Below are 15,629 nucleotides of genomic sequence, written 5' to 3'. Positions count from 1 at the left end.
TTTAACATACATTGACAAATAGTATAATGTTATGTGGTATTGATAATGCTGTATGAAATAGAATCTTGGAGAATTACAACATAATCCTTGAGCAGAATGAAAGCTTTTTGTATGTAGGCCTAAATGTGGCCACATGTATAAACTGACCCATGCAGACCTTAGGGAAAAACAGTTTGAGTTCAGGTACTTACCTGAGAATATATGTTGAAAAAGGGCAAAACTACATTTATAGCACTTTTGAAGAAAGGTTTTGACAATGTTTGGTGGAATACACTTCATGAAATTTCAAAGATAGCAGGGACAAAATACAGGGAGAAAAGGTTTATCTGTAACTTGTGCAGGAATCACGTTGCAGTTATGAGAGTTGAAGGGCATGGAAGGAAAGCAGTAGTTGATAATGAGTGAGACAAGCCTAGTCTCAACATTATCTACTCTCTGCACTCAGCAGTCAAAAGAGGGAACCACAAAAAATATTTTTAAAGTGAATGAAAGTATAGAGAGAAGAAATCAAAACTTTTGAGGTAATGAGACACCAAAATTGATTGATGAATTTTGCTATTTGGGTAGTAAAATAACTGATGATGGCTGAAGCAGAGATGTAAAATGCATCCTGGCAACAGCATGAAAAGTGTTTCTAAAAGAAAGAGAGATTTTTTAAATATCAATTATAAATTCAAGTGTTATGAAATCTTTTATAAAATCAATTGTCCAGAGTGTAACCTTCTATAGAAATAAAACAGACAATAAACAATTCAGATAAGAAGAGAGCATAAGCATTTTGAAGTGTTGTGCTACAGTCCAATGTTGAAGATTAGAGTGATAGAACAAATTACTAATGAGGAGTACTGAATCAAATTGAGGAAAAACAATTTTTTGGCAAAACTTTACTAAAAGAGGGGAGCAGTTGATAGAACACATCCTGAGGCATAAAGGAATCATGAATTATGTAATGGAGGGAAGTGTGTGAAGGAAGGAGGAGATGTGGCTGGTGATAAGCATTGTAGAGGGAGACCAAAGCCTGAATACAGTATGTTGGTTTAAATGTTTGTAGGTTGCAGTAGTTAGGCAGAGATAAAACCTCCTGCAGGATACACTAGCATGGACAGCGCATTAGACAAGTATTCAGAAAAAAGATCACAGGAACAACAAAGTGCGAGACAAGAAAAGAATTAGTTTCAATCCCTATTAAATTACAAAGAGCCCATCAGCAAGCAGAGATCTGAGAAGAAATAGCAATACATCAACAATTGTGTTAATCATATTAATTGTATTGGTCTGTGGAGTCTAAGTAAACATTGAGATGATCATATAGAATTAGCAGATTGTGAGCTCTGGCATGACACCAGCAAATTAGTACAGCAATAAAGCATGTTGTTCTAGTAAATAACAGCAGTGTGTAAACTTGTGACAACAAAATCAACACAATCTAAAAGGAAAAACCGTGATAGCTACAGATAGGAACTAAAAGACAAAGAACAAGCTCACTCTTCAACAGTTCCAAAACTGTGGGGCATCATTCTACTGCAAAAAGCAAAAGTTGACGTCTGAAAAACATAGCATATGTGGAAGCTACAGTAGCTACAAGGAATGGCCCATCAGTCCAAAGCTGAAGAATGGATGAAACTGAGTAACTGCATTAAGTAAGACTGCAGGAAGATAGCACATGCATGGGCCCAACGGTGTTCTCCCTTCATTGACCAGAAATGTGTGTGAGGGGGAAGTTCGGGTCGGTTACACCAAACAACACCCATTTTGCAGTAGTTCATTTATTCACCTAAACACATCAAAGGCTAACAAAGAACTGACATGGTGGAACAGAACAAAGATAATGCTTAGCTTAGATCAAAGGTGGATGCTCAGGATCCAAAGACGAATGCATATCGATGCTGGTGTCGAACTCATTGGTGCCACATAGCGCCCCCCCCCCCCCCCCCCCAGTACGGAGTACTCTTGAGAGGCCGGGGGGGGGGGGGTGACTAAGGCATTGGCAGGAGCTGGACCACAGTGAGCTCGACAGCGTCGTCAGGGAGCTGTGTGGGTAGATGTCGTGAAGGAAGGTTTGGCCACCGAACCAGGAAGTCGTTGAAGCGAGCCGGGCGCCATACTGGTCGTGCAGCGACAGGTAGGCCGGCGGTTCGCCGGTGGAATGGAGCTACGACAACAGTGTCTCTGGAGGGCGTGGCGATCACACAAAGCATGTCCAGGTCGACGTCGGGTGTGAGGGGAACACATTTCACCAGGTGGCAGGAAATGGCGGAGGTTGTGTCATGAGCACTGGATGAAGGGAAACACACAACAAACAGTGTATCATCGTGCAGTATTATTGAGATGTTGTGGATTATGTCCGGGGGGGACAGGCACAAACACCTCAAGCGAGGGCACGTTCAAGATGGGGGGGCGTTAGAAACCTCGACAGGGCGAGGCAGGCGACGGTGGAGAGATCGAAGGGACCGACAAAGGGGCCGGCGGTGAGGGCGTGATCGTAGGTAAGCTCAACGTGGGGAGCATGTGGTCACTTGACGGAGTGCATGAAAGCGGAGTAGAGGGCGAGGTCAGAGGAGAGCTCAACGATTGGAACTGGAAGTCACTCGACGGAGTGTGTAAGTCCGACGTGGAGGGAGTGGTCAGAGCGTCGTGAGCCATGACAGTGAGTGGTGTGGTCGAGACCCGAAGGAGGATAGAAGAAGGCTCAACATGAGCAGGCTTAAGTTTGTTGAGAGGTGTTGGCTGAGTGCTTGAGACCTCGGTACGGGCCTGTAAATTGAGGTTGGAGGGGAGCACGGACAGTGTCATCTTGGAGCATGACATACTCACAATTGTCCGGAGATTACAGGACGTGAACCTTAGGGTGGGAATGGCTGCCAAGCGGAGGGATATGGAGGTTGATGAAGTGGCGTCTGACGCAGTCCACGAAGGAAGGTAAGTCAGGGTGAGGGAGAGAAGCGGAAGGGCTCACAAGTTTTCCAGAGAGAACAATGTTCTGGCCGTATACGAACTCGGCTATTGTGCCTTTGAGGTCTTCCTTATAGATCGCACGAATGCCGAGTAGCACAAGGGGAAGGGCCTCTGTCCAAAGAGAGTCGTGTCATCGAAGAGCCGCCCTGAAAGTGCGGTGCCAGCGCTCAACTAGCCCGTTACTTTGCGGGTGATATGCTGTGGTATGGATGTGCCGGTTGCCGCAAATGTTACAAATCTCACTGAACAGGGCCTACTCAAATTGTCTGCCCTGGTCAGTCGTGATGATAGCTGGACATCCGAAATGCAATACACATGACTTGACGAAAGCTCGGGCAACAGTTTCTGCCATAATATTGGGGAGGGGGACAGCCTCGACCCAGCGAGTTGTTCGGTCGATAGACGAGAGAACATAATGAAAGCTGTTAGAGGGGGAGAGAGGACCGACAATGTCAATATGAATATGATGGAAACGCCCAGGAGGGATCAAAAAGCCGCCGAGGGGGCGTGACGTGTGCTTGTGTACTTTGCATCATTGGCACGCGACACAGGAGCGTGTCCATTGCTGGCAGTCCTTGTTGACTTTCTCCCCACAAGGCACTCCGCTACGAGGCGGGCGGACACACAAACACCGGGGTGGGCTAAATTATCCAATGCATTGAAGACAGCTCGACGGAGCGTGGTTGGGATGAGGGGGGCGTAACGTGCCCGTACTGTTGTCGCACCAGATCTCAGCAGAAATGCCAGGGAAAGTGGTGCGGACGAAGTGTAGTGAAGAAGTAGAGTCTGAAATCAGGTTTTATGTTTCTTCGTTGGCGGGTTGGAGGTTAGGCAGTTCAGAGAGGTCTAACAGCGAATGGACGGCGTCGACTCATGAAAGGAAATCCGCAACTATATTGTCAGCACCCTTTATGTGTCTGACATCGGTGGTGAACTGAAATATGAAGTCCATGTATCTGAAGCGGTGAGGAGGCGGGTCAGCTGGTGGGTTTGTAATGGCCGCAGCCAGAGGTTTGTGGTCCGTTAAGACATAGGAAGGGCGTCCCTCAATGTCAATCTTAAAATGTTTGATTGCTTCGTAGATCGCGAGCAACTCCCTGTCAAATGCGGAATACTTCATTCTGCAACAGATCTCAATAAAGTGTTATGGCTACTGTTTAGCTACATTACAAATAATCAGGAAAGATTAAATTTATTGATGTGGTGATATGTGGGTCTGTTCTGTTGGACACGTCTGGCTGCACCTTATCTTATCTAATAGATGGGGGCACTACATGCATATTGCAGATTGAGAATTTGGCTTGGGCGGGAAATGTGTCTGGATGGCTGAGGTGGTTAAGGCATTATCAGACCCACATATCAACACATCAATAAATTTAATCTTTCCTGATCGTTTGTAATGTAACTAAACAGTAGTCATAACAATATATTGAGATCTGTTGCAGAAGGTAATATGTAGCATATTCAATCACTTATTATTCAGCATGATTTCACAATTATGCATTAGTTATAAACTAAGTTTATAAAGTGATGTGGGAAAGACATCTGCTCAGCAGCAGACATTGACAATTTTTAGTTATTTAATTCTTTAGTTTTATGTTCCTTGGATCATTAGCATGATAAATCATAATAATGTGGAATGAGTCAGTTTACATTCACATCAGAAATTAATTTGTGAACATGCTGAACATTATAAGGTTGTTTTCATGGTGCACAGATGTGAGTTCATGCAGCTTTACTGTATGGTTAATGATGATGGCATCCTCTTTGGTAAAATATTCCAGAGGTAAAATAGTCCCCCATTTGGATCTCCGGGCGGGGACTACTCAGGAGGACGTCGTTATCAGGAGAAAAAAAAAAACTGGCGTTCTACGGATCGGAGCGTGGAATGTCAGATCCCTTAATCGGGCAGGTAGGTTAGAAAATTTAAAAAGGGAAATGGATAGGAACAAGACTTTTGGTCAGGCGAATACAGGGTTATAAATACAAAATCAAATAGGGGTAATGCAGGAGTAGGTTTAATAACGAATAAAAAAATAGGAATGCGGGTAAGCTACTACAAACAGCATAGTGAACGCATTATTGTGGCCAAGATAGACACAAAGCCCACGCCTGCTACAGTAGTAAAAGTTCATATGCCAACTGGCTCTGCAGATGACGAAGAAATTGAAGAAATGCATGATGAAATAAAAGAAATTATTCAGATAGTGAAGGGAGATGAAAATTTAATAGTCATGGGTGACTGGAATTCGGTAGTAGGAAAAGGGAGAGAAGGAAACGTAGTAGGCGAATATGGATTGGGGCTAAGAAATGAAAGAGGAAGCCGCCTGGTAGAATTTTGCACAGAGCACAACTTAATCATAGCTGACACTTGGTTCAAGAAACATAAAAGAAGGTTGTATACATGGAAGAAGCCTGGAGATACTGACAGATTTCAGATAGATTATATAATGGTAAGACAGAGATTTAGGAACCAGGTTTTAAATTGTAAGACATTTTCAGAGGCAGATGTGGACTCTGACCACAATCTATTGGTTATGAACTGTAGATTAAAACTGAAGAAACTGCAAAAAGGTGGGAATTTAAAGAGATGGGACATGGATAAACTGAAAGAACCAGAGGTTGTACAGAGTTTCAGGGAAAGCATAAGAGAACAATTAACAGGAATGGGGGAAAGAATTGCAGTAGAAGAAGAATGGGTAGCTTTGAGGGGTGAAATAGTGAAGGCAGCAGATTATCAAGTAGGTAAAAAGACGAGGGCTAGTAGAAACCCTTGGGTAACAGAGGAAATACTGAATTTAATTGATGAAAGGAGAAAATATAAAAATGCAGTAAATGAAGCAGGTAAAAAGGAATACAAACGTCTCAAAAATGAGATCGACAGAAAGTGCAAAATGGCTAAGCAGGGATGGCTAGAGGATAAATGTAAAGATGTAGAGCTTATCTCACTAGGGGTAAGATAGATACTGCCTACAGGAAAATTAAAGAGACCTTTGGAGAAAAGAGAACCACTCGTATGAATATCAAGTGCTAAGATGGAAACCCAGTTCTAAGCAAAGAAGGAAAGCAGAAAGGTGGAAGGAGTATATAGAGGGTCCATACAAGGGTGATGTACTTGAGGACAATATTATGGAAATGGAAGAGGATATAGATGAAGATGAAATGGGAGATATGATACTGTGTGAAGAGTTCAACAGAGCACTGAAAGACCTGAGTCAAAACATGGCCCTGGGAGTAGACAACGTTCTATTAGAACTACTGATGGCCTTGGGAGAGCCAGTCCTGACAAAACTCTACCATCTGGTGAGCAAGATGTATGAGACAGGCGAAATACCCTCAGACTTCAATAAGAATATAATAATTCCAATCCCAAAGAAAGCAGGTGTTGACAGATGTGAAAATTACCGAACTATCAGTTTAATAAGCCACGGCTGCAAAATACTAATGCGAATTCTTTACAGACGAATGGAAAAACTAAGTAGAAGCCGACCATGGGGAAGATCAGTTTGGATTCCATAGAAATACTGCAACACGTGAGGCAATACTGACCATATGGGTTATATTAGAAGCTAGATTAAGGAAAGGCAAACCTAAGTTTCTAGCATTTGTAGACTTGGAGAAAACTTTTGACAATGTTGACTGGAATACTCTCTTTCAAATTCTGAAGGTGGCAGGGGTAAAACATAGGGAGCGAAAGGCTATTTACAATTTGTATAGAAACCAAATGGCAGTTATAAGAGTTGAGGGGCATGAAAGGGAAGCAGTGGTTGGGAAGGGAGTGAGATAGGGTTGTAGCCTCTCCCTGATGTTATTCAATCTGTATATTGAGCAAGCAGTGAAGGAAACAAAAGAAAAATTCGGAGTAGGTATTAAAATCCATGGAGAAGAAATAAAAACTTTGAGGTTCGCCGATGACATTGTAATTCTGTCAGAGACAGAAAAGGACTTGGAAGAGCAGTTGAATGGAATGGATAGTGTCTTGAAGGGAGGATATAAGATGAACATCAACAAAAGCAAAACGAGGATAATGGAATGTAGTCGAATTAAGTTGGGTGATGTTGAGGGTATTAGATTAGGAAATGAGACACTTAAAGTAGTAAAGGAGTTTTGCTATTTGGGGAGCAAAATAACTGATTATGGTCAAAGTAGAGAGGATATAAAATGTAGGCTGGCAATGGCAAGGAAAGCGTTTCTGAAGAAGAGAAATTTGTTAACATCCAGTATTGATTTAAGTGTCAGGAAGTCATTTCTGAAAGTACTTGTATGGAGTGTAGCCATTTATGGAAGTGAAAAATGGACGATAAATAGTTTAGACAAGAAGAGAATAGAAGCTTTCAAAATGTGGTGCTACAGAAGAATGCTGAAGAATAGTTGGTTACATCACATAACTAATGAGGAGGTGTTGAATAGGATTGGGGAGAAGAGAAGTTTGTGGCACAACTTGACTAGAAGATGGGATTGGTTGGTAGGACATGTCCTGAGGCATCAATGGATCACCAATTTAGTATTGGAGGGCAGCATGGAGGGTAAAAATCGTAGAGGGAGACCAAGAGATGAATACACCAAGCAGATTCAGAAGGATGTGGGTTGCAGAAGGTACTGGGAGATGAAGAAGCTTGCACAGGATAGAGTAGCATGGAGAGCTGCATCAAACCAGTCTCAGGACTGAAGACCACAACAACAACAACAACAACAGATGTGAGTTAGTAATTCCTACCCAACACCTTCAACACATTGCAATAATAAAAATTCTTATACAGAATAAAAAGAATTGTCATGATGGAACTTTTTCAGTTTGTTTTCAAATTTTACTTAGTGGCTCATCAGACATTTTGTATCATTGGGTAAATTATCAAAAAATTTAGTTATAGCATTGTGCACCTCTTTTTATGCTAAAGACAGTCTTATGTGGAGTAATGGGTATAATTTTTCCTTCTTGTTTTTCAGCTATGAGCATCATTGTTTCTTTTGACAGCAGTGGATTACTAACAACAAACTTCATGAGACAGTACATGTACTGTGAAGCAATAGTCAGAGTGCACACCTCCTTAAACAGATGTCTGCAAAATGCACATGAGTGAGCACTACATATTATCCTTACAGCAATGAAGAAGTTATTTCTCAAAGATGAGTTATCCCAGAACATCATTCTGTATGACATTTTTGAATGAAAATATGCAAAATATGTCATATTACTGATTTGTCTTTGCATTGATTCTAAGTGCGAATGTGGCTTGATTTATCTAGTTTACATTCTCATCAATATAGACATGTAAGAATTTTGAAGTTTCCACTCCCTTCATTATTTTCTCTCCATGTGTTGTACTTACCTTTGGGTGTTATCCCTAGATGTGCAGATCTTAAGATGTTGTATCTTTTTTACTAAAACTTGATGGTATTTGCCACTATCATAGCTCCAATGTAAGAAAAATACATTACTGAAATGTAGGCTAATTTGAAACACAATTCTGTGAACCATTAACTTTTGTAACTTAACATAATACAGTAACTTAACATATGGCACCAATAATACAGTCTCACAGTAGGATTTGGTTTTCTTTATAAGTGCTTTTATCCTTGTCTCACATTGTTTGTTACCGTCTCCTCTGATTTACTGCATGGTCAGTATGTAAAATCAAACATTTTAAAGTGACACATTTTATTTGTTAATAGATTTCATATTGAGTTTAAGGTCATACTATAGCTTGATATGAGGCATACATATTAATGTCAAATGTTGCTTCTCCAGTTTGACTAAACACTGGGATGTTTTTGCAAATAACAATGCAAATTAATGAACACTTAGACAAAGTGCATATTTTCCCCCCTGACCTGCCACTCCAATCATTACTTTTGTTTCATCACACTGTCTCTTTCTAGTTTGGCATTGACAAATTTAAGAGCACTTCAGCTATATGGAGAGATGGATTTAAGCTCCGGGCTGCATTTTTAATCAGACGACTAATTCATCTATTGACCTTTTGAATGTCTTGCTCTGTACATTGATAGATAAATTAACATATTTTAGCTTGTGAATACTTACTCTTCGTCTTCCAGATTGGGACAACAACTTTGACCTCAACCATAAATATCACAGCAGCTATGATTATAGCAGCAAGACTTGATTTTGGTATAAAGTAGAAATAATCAGTAAAGAAAAGAAGAGATAAAATCACCAAAAGTCCTGTAAAGAAAAAAAACTGTGAAGTATTGTCATTTTCATTTCATATTTATAAGTTAGTATTGGAGTATACAACAAATTCACACATCTGATATAGTTACAAATCACTATTTTTTAATATTAAGTTACAGCAATGATAAATAGAAGATTGTTAGCAACATCTTTTAATTTCCAACAACAATTTTTTCCATTTGTCTAGAATCTTCCATTCTTACACTTGCAAAAATAGTGCTGGACAATATCACATAAGTGCACATGATTAGTTTGTCAATTAAAAACAAAATAAGTAGGCCTACAGAAATGGAAAGCTAAGATATTATTCAGTTACAGTTTGGATTCATTTACATTGTATCTTGAATGAGATAAGCAAACGCACTCGTTGTTTTACTTTGTGGAAATTTTATCATCAGCTATCCACCAATCACTGCCACATGATGGTTTCATGTTTTACTTTGTGGAAATTTTATCATCATCAGCTATCCAGCAATCACTGCCACATGATGGTTTCATGTTTTACTTTGTGGAAATTTTATCATCATCAGCTATCCAGCAATCACTGCCACATGATGGTTTCATGTTTTACTTTGTGGAAATTTTATCATCATCAGCTATCCAGCAATCACTGCCACATGATGGTTTCATCCAAATATTTCCATGCATTATTAGCTGTTAGCATCCATGTTGCTCCTCTGTTTTAGCTAATCACCTACCCACCAGTAGGCCATCTTCTCATTCTTTTCTTATTTTTTGAATCCAACAGAGAGATTCCATGTACCACGTATCACGTTCTTGGCTACATGTCTTGAAGACTTAATTATTGTCATATTGGGGTGATCCAATTCAATTTCTTCTCCCATTCATTTGCTTATTTCTTTTACTGGCCTATCCAGTTATTATCTTCAGCTTCACTAAATACAAGAACTCATTAACTAGCTCTATATATCCATTGTTAAAGTCTCCAACATTCTTTTTAATGTGTTGGTTATACATTACCTCACCCTTATTATAGCTTCAGTTCTCCCATTTGTTGAAGAAGATTATCAACACTAGAGACAAACAATACAGTGTTAGCAAGAAACTGAAGTTGGTCACAGTATGTTTCAATTAATCCACAGTCATTCTTAATTTTCACAGCTTAGAGATATGAAAAGTTATTGTAGAGCTATTGACAGTACATCAACATCTACATAGATACTCATCAAGCCACTGTATGGTGCAAGGCAAGGGTACCCTGTACCACTACTAGTCATTTCCTTTCCTGTACCACTTGCAAATAGAGCGAGGGAAAAATGACTGTCTATATGCCTTCATATGAGCCCTAATATCTCGAATCTTATCTTCACGGTCCTTGTATGCAATGTATGTTAGTGGCAGTAGAAGTGTTCAGCAGTCAGCTTCAAATGTTGGTTCTCTAAATTTTCTCGATAGTGTTTCTTGAAAAGAATGTCGCCTTCCCTCCAGAGACTCCCGTTTGAGTTCCTGAAGCATCCCTATAACAATTACGTGTTGCTCAAACCTACTGGTAATAAATCTGGCAGCCCGACTCTGAATTGGTTCAATGTCTTCTTTCAGTCTGACCTGGTATGGATCCCAAACACTTGAGCAGTACTCAAGAATAGGTCGCACCAGTGTCTTATATGTGGTCGCCTTAACAGGTGAACTACTCTCTCTTAGTACGAGAAAGAGCTTGCCCCCCTTCTAACACCCATGTACCACAAGTCTCTAGAGGAGCGGAAGGTTCCAAATGATTGGAAAAGAGCACAGGTAGTCCCAGTCTTCAAGAAGGGTCGTCGAGCAGAAGCGCAAAACTGTAGACCTATATCTCTGACATTGATCTGTTGTAGAATTTTAGAACATGTTTCTTGCTCGCGTATCATGTCGTTTCTGGAAACCTGGTATCTACTCTGTAGGAATCAACATGGATTCCGGAAACAGCGATCGTGTGAGACCCAACTTGCTGCATTTGTTCATGAGACCCAGAAAATATTAGATACAGGCTCCCAGGTAGATGCTATTTTTCTTGACTTCCGGAAGGTGTTCGATACAGTTCCGCACTGTCGCCTGATAAACAAAGTAAGAGCCTATGGAATATCAGACCAGCTGTGTGGCTGGATTGAAGAGTTTTTAGCAAACAGAACACAGCATGTTGTTATCAATGGAGGGACGTCTACAGACGTTAAAGTAACCTCTGGCGTGCCACAGGGGAGTGTTATGGGACCATTGCTTTTCACAGTATATATAAATCGCCTAGTAGATAGTGTCGGAATTTCCATGCGGCTTTTCGCGGATGATGCTGTAGTATACAGAGAAGTTGCAGCATTAGAAAATTGCAGCGAAATGCAGGAAGATCTGCAGCGGATAGGCACTTGGTGCAGGGAGTGGCAACTGACCCTTAACATAGACAATTGCGAATACATAGAAAGAAGGAGCCTTTATTGTATGATTATATGATAGCGGAACAAACACTGGTAGCAGTTACTTCTGTAAAATATCTGGGAGTATGCATGCGGAATGATTTGAAGTGGAATGATCATATAAAATTAATTGTTAGTAAGGCGGGTACCAGGTTGAGATTCACTGGGAGAGTCCTTAGAAAATATAGTCCATCAACAAAGGAGGTGGCTTACAAAACACTTGTTCGACCTATACTTGAGTGTTGCTCATCAGTGTGGGATCCGTACCAGGTCGGGTTGATGGAGGAGATAGAGAAGATCCAAAGAAGAGCGGCGCGTTTCGTCACAGGGTTATTTGATAAGTGTGATAGCATTACGGAGATGTTTAGCAAACTCAAGTGGCAGACTCTGCAAGAGAGGCGTTCTGCATCACGGTGTAGCTTGCTGTCCAGGTTTCAAGAGGGTGCGTTTCTGGATGAGGTATCGAATATATTGCTTCCCCCTACTTATACCTCCCGAGGAGATCACGAATGTAAAATTTGAGAGATTTGAGCACACACGGAGGCTTTCCGGCAATCGTTCTTCCCGCGAACCATACGCGACTGGAACAGGAAAGGGAGGTAATGACAGTGGCACATAAAGTGCCCTCCGCCACACACCGTTGGGTGCCTTGCGGAGTATAAATGTAGATGTAGATGTAGATGTAAAATTCTCCCTAAAAACTAAATTCAACCATTCACCTTCCCTGCCACAGTTCTCACTTGCTCATTCTATTTCATATAGCTTTGCAACATTACACTCAGATATTTAAACGACGTCCACCTGCTTAGCTGTGTGGTAACATGCTTGCTTCCTGTGCAAGTGGGCCCCGGGTTCAATTTCTGGCCAGGTTGGAGATTTTTCTCTGCTTGTGCACTGGGTGTTGTGTTGTCCTCATCATCATTTCATCCTCATCACTGGCAAGCAAGTCGCCCAATGTGGCTTCAACTGAAATAAGACTTGCACTCAGTGGCCGAACTCCTCCGCAGGGGGCCTCCCGGCCAGCAGTGCCATATGCTCATTTCATTCCAGTTAAACGACTTCGCTGTGTCAAGCAGGACACTAGTAGTACTGCAAGTGAACGTTACAGGTTTGTTCTTTCTACTCATCTGTGTTAACTTTCATTTTTTCACATCTAGAGCTAGCTGCCAGAATGTTTCAGAATCTGCCTCTGTTACAGGATAATCTAATCCCAATATAGAATATTCTCTAATAATTTAGTAAAAATATGTGGATTTCAGTACCAAAAGTCAAGTCATTATTGTAGAGCTTCTCATTGCCTGACTTCTCTTATGATTCTGAATTTCCTTTTATTGTGATGACATCCTGTGTAAGCTGTCAGAATACCAATACACACTAAATCAATGCCTTTGTTTTCAATGGCTGTGAGTCCCAGACATGTTAAAATAAAACTAAAAGCTTTCCAAGATGCAATGAATCGTGCAAAGTGATAATATACATCAATGCCCGCACAGTAGATTTACCAGTTGCTGCCCCTGTATCTCCTGCAAGAAAGCTGCGAGCGCTTCCCCTGAGTGTTTCATGTATGATGTGTGCACCGAGTCTGAGAGTTGCCCTGCCATATGACTGACTGTATTGGTGTTTTCTTTTGATTTTTTTGTCAAGTTTCCATTCACAATGGTAGACACGAAGGCTCAATGAATGTTTCTTGTGTTGAACTATGCAAAAACAGAATCTTCTGTGGAATGTCAGCTTGCATTCATACAAAAATTTCCCAGGTGCACGTTCCCTGTGGTACAATGATACAGAGATCAGTAAAGAAATTTAAAGAGACTGAATCCATGTTTGGCAAACAAATGTCTAGAGAAACCAGTGTTTTAATTGAAAATAAATTTGGTGAGGTAGGAGAGGCCTCAGGAAGAAGTCTAAGAAAGTCATTGCACCATGTAGTACTTCACACTGGTGTGGTGGAAGCATCTCCTCATAGCACTGTGCACAAACTCAGCACTGAAACCACACAGAATAACAGTAGTGCATTGAATGACTAACTTAGATACTGTTACTCAATGTTGTTATTGCAACTGGCTGTTACAGTCTGTGTATGATGGGGAGGTTGATCCTGAAATGCTCTTTCTTCTGATTAAGCATGGCAGTATTTGTGAGAGTATGTAAATTCATGGAACAATCAATGCTGGAGGTCTGAAAATCCTCATTAATTACAGCAATGGCCTCTGCATGATGTGAAAACAGGATCATGGTGTGCAACTAGGCAATTAGTTCAAGATGAATTATTGGACCTATCTTTTTCCATGAAACAGTGACTTCTGATAGCTATATGAACAGTAGACTGAATCCTTTTTTTTAGTGAACTAACACTTAGTGAAGAGATCTATGGTTATTTCATGCAAAACAATGCAAGACCACACATTGCCATTGTGCCACTACTTTAATACAAAGTGATTTTGATGATAGGACAGTTGATTGGCCTCCCATTGTATACATCTAATTCCATGTAATTTTTATCTTTGGGGTATTTAAATGATAAGGTATAGGCAAGCAACCACCATACACTCAAAGTCAGGGTTCAGCTAGTTGTTTCCCAAATATCGACGGGTGAAATTCGACGAGCGTTTGGTAATGCGTTCAGAAGATATCAGGCTGCTATTTCCATACAGGGGCATCATTTTGAGCAACTGCTGTAAAGGTAAGCTTAATTTAGTCAGATTGCATCATAATTTACATCCAACTGAGGGGAAGTGCACGCAGCTGTCTTATGGGAGGTGTAGGGAACCAAAATCCAATAAATCTGCTGTGTGAGCTTCCCCCAGACATCTATGTGAAACACCCATTATAGAAAATATGGCAAAGACACAATAAAAAATAAACAAGTAAAATAAAAATATAAAGAGAATAAATAAATAAGTAAATTATTGAAATGAAAGATAACAAAGTGTAGGAAAGTGAATAGCTATGAAAACTTTGCTATGACTTCTTGGAACATTTACTTGATAGGTGAAGCCAGTGATCCACTAAAACAAAATTACATCTGCTTAACAGGTTTTGATCACAATGTGTGATTTGAATTTAAAGCACAAGCACCTGTGTAAAGTCCTCCAAGTGTTGTCCTGACTCCGCTTGAATTGTTAACAGCACTGCGAGCAAGGGCTCCAGTTCCTGGGAAGCCTTGGACAAAAGAGTTACCAATATTGGAAATACCAATGGCAAGTAATTCTTGTGTGGCATCTATAGGTTTACCATTAGCTGAAAAATAAAACAGACTGATGTAACAGTGCTGTTATATAACTCTTGTAATTAATTATGTCAACACATGTGAACAGTAAGTACTATAGCAGAGATGTTTAAAATTTATTGCTTTAAAAAATATTCAAGAAACGATACTGACTAAGGGGAAAGAAATGTAAAGAAAAAGCATATTGCCAAATGCTTTCAATAATTTTCAACACCTATATCAGAAAACAACTAACCTCTGCTTCTTAAATTACTGAATATGAAACAAATGCAGTTAGTAACATCCGTTGTTGTAAAAAAGAAAGTGTGGGTTGACACTGTGATTAGAGCCCAGAACTTTCATTTGGGAGAAGTGGGGTTCAAATTCCCAACTGGACGCGCAGATCTAGGTTTTTTGTCGCTTCGTGAATCAATTAAGGCAAATGCCAGGACGGTTCCTTTGAAAAGGACACAAGCCAACCTCCTTCCCTGTCTTTGTTCTGTAGGATCATCTGCTTTGTATCTAATGATAAAAATTCAAGTCTGTGCCTGTCCATTGAGATTTAGGTTTTCAATAGTTTCCATGAATCAGTGAAGGTGAGTGCCAGGATGGTTCCTTTGAAAATGATGTAGCTAATTTCCTTACCCATCCTCACCATATTGGATCATAAGCTCCATATCTAATAATGTCTTTTTAAAAATAATAGCTCACACAACAAAGTCTTTTAATGTAAAGATTTTACTATCTGATATTAAAATGTTGACCACAGTATAGTAATTATTCTTCAACTCAAGTATATTAGAGTGATAATTTTTGAATGACTAGAAGAGGAAAAAATGTTCTTCTTGAGACGGCACACCTGCTTTCATGT

At 40.3% G+C, this 15,629-nt stretch overlaps 1 protein-coding gene across 1 annotated transcript in view; it reads right to left on the bottom strand.

The window, feature by feature from the left end:
- The window catches only part of LOC124596622 (sodium-independent sulfate anion transporter-like), a 66,929-nt gene that overhangs the window by 27,689 nt on the left and 23,611 nt on the right, over positions 1-15,629 (bottom strand). Inside the window, exons 6-7 of the mRNA XM_047135848.1 lie at positions 14,629-14,790; positions 8,999-9,139 (exon numbers count right to left, since the gene is read on the bottom strand). Coding sequence (XP_046991804.1) covers positions 8,999-9,139; positions 14,629-14,790 — 303 coding nt within the window. The remainder of the gene's footprint in view (positions 1-8,998; positions 9,140-14,628; positions 14,791-15,629) is intronic.

The sequence above is a fragment of the Schistocerca americana genome, chromosome 2 (genome assembly GCF_021461395.2).
Source record: "Schistocerca americana isolate TAMUIC-IGC-003095 chromosome 2, iqSchAmer2.1, whole genome shotgun sequence".
NCBI lineage: Eukaryota > Metazoa > Arthropoda > Insecta > Orthoptera > Acrididae > Schistocerca > Schistocerca americana.
Note: the sequence above shows the minus strand (reverse complement) of the source record. Positions and strands in the feature narration are given on the sequence as shown.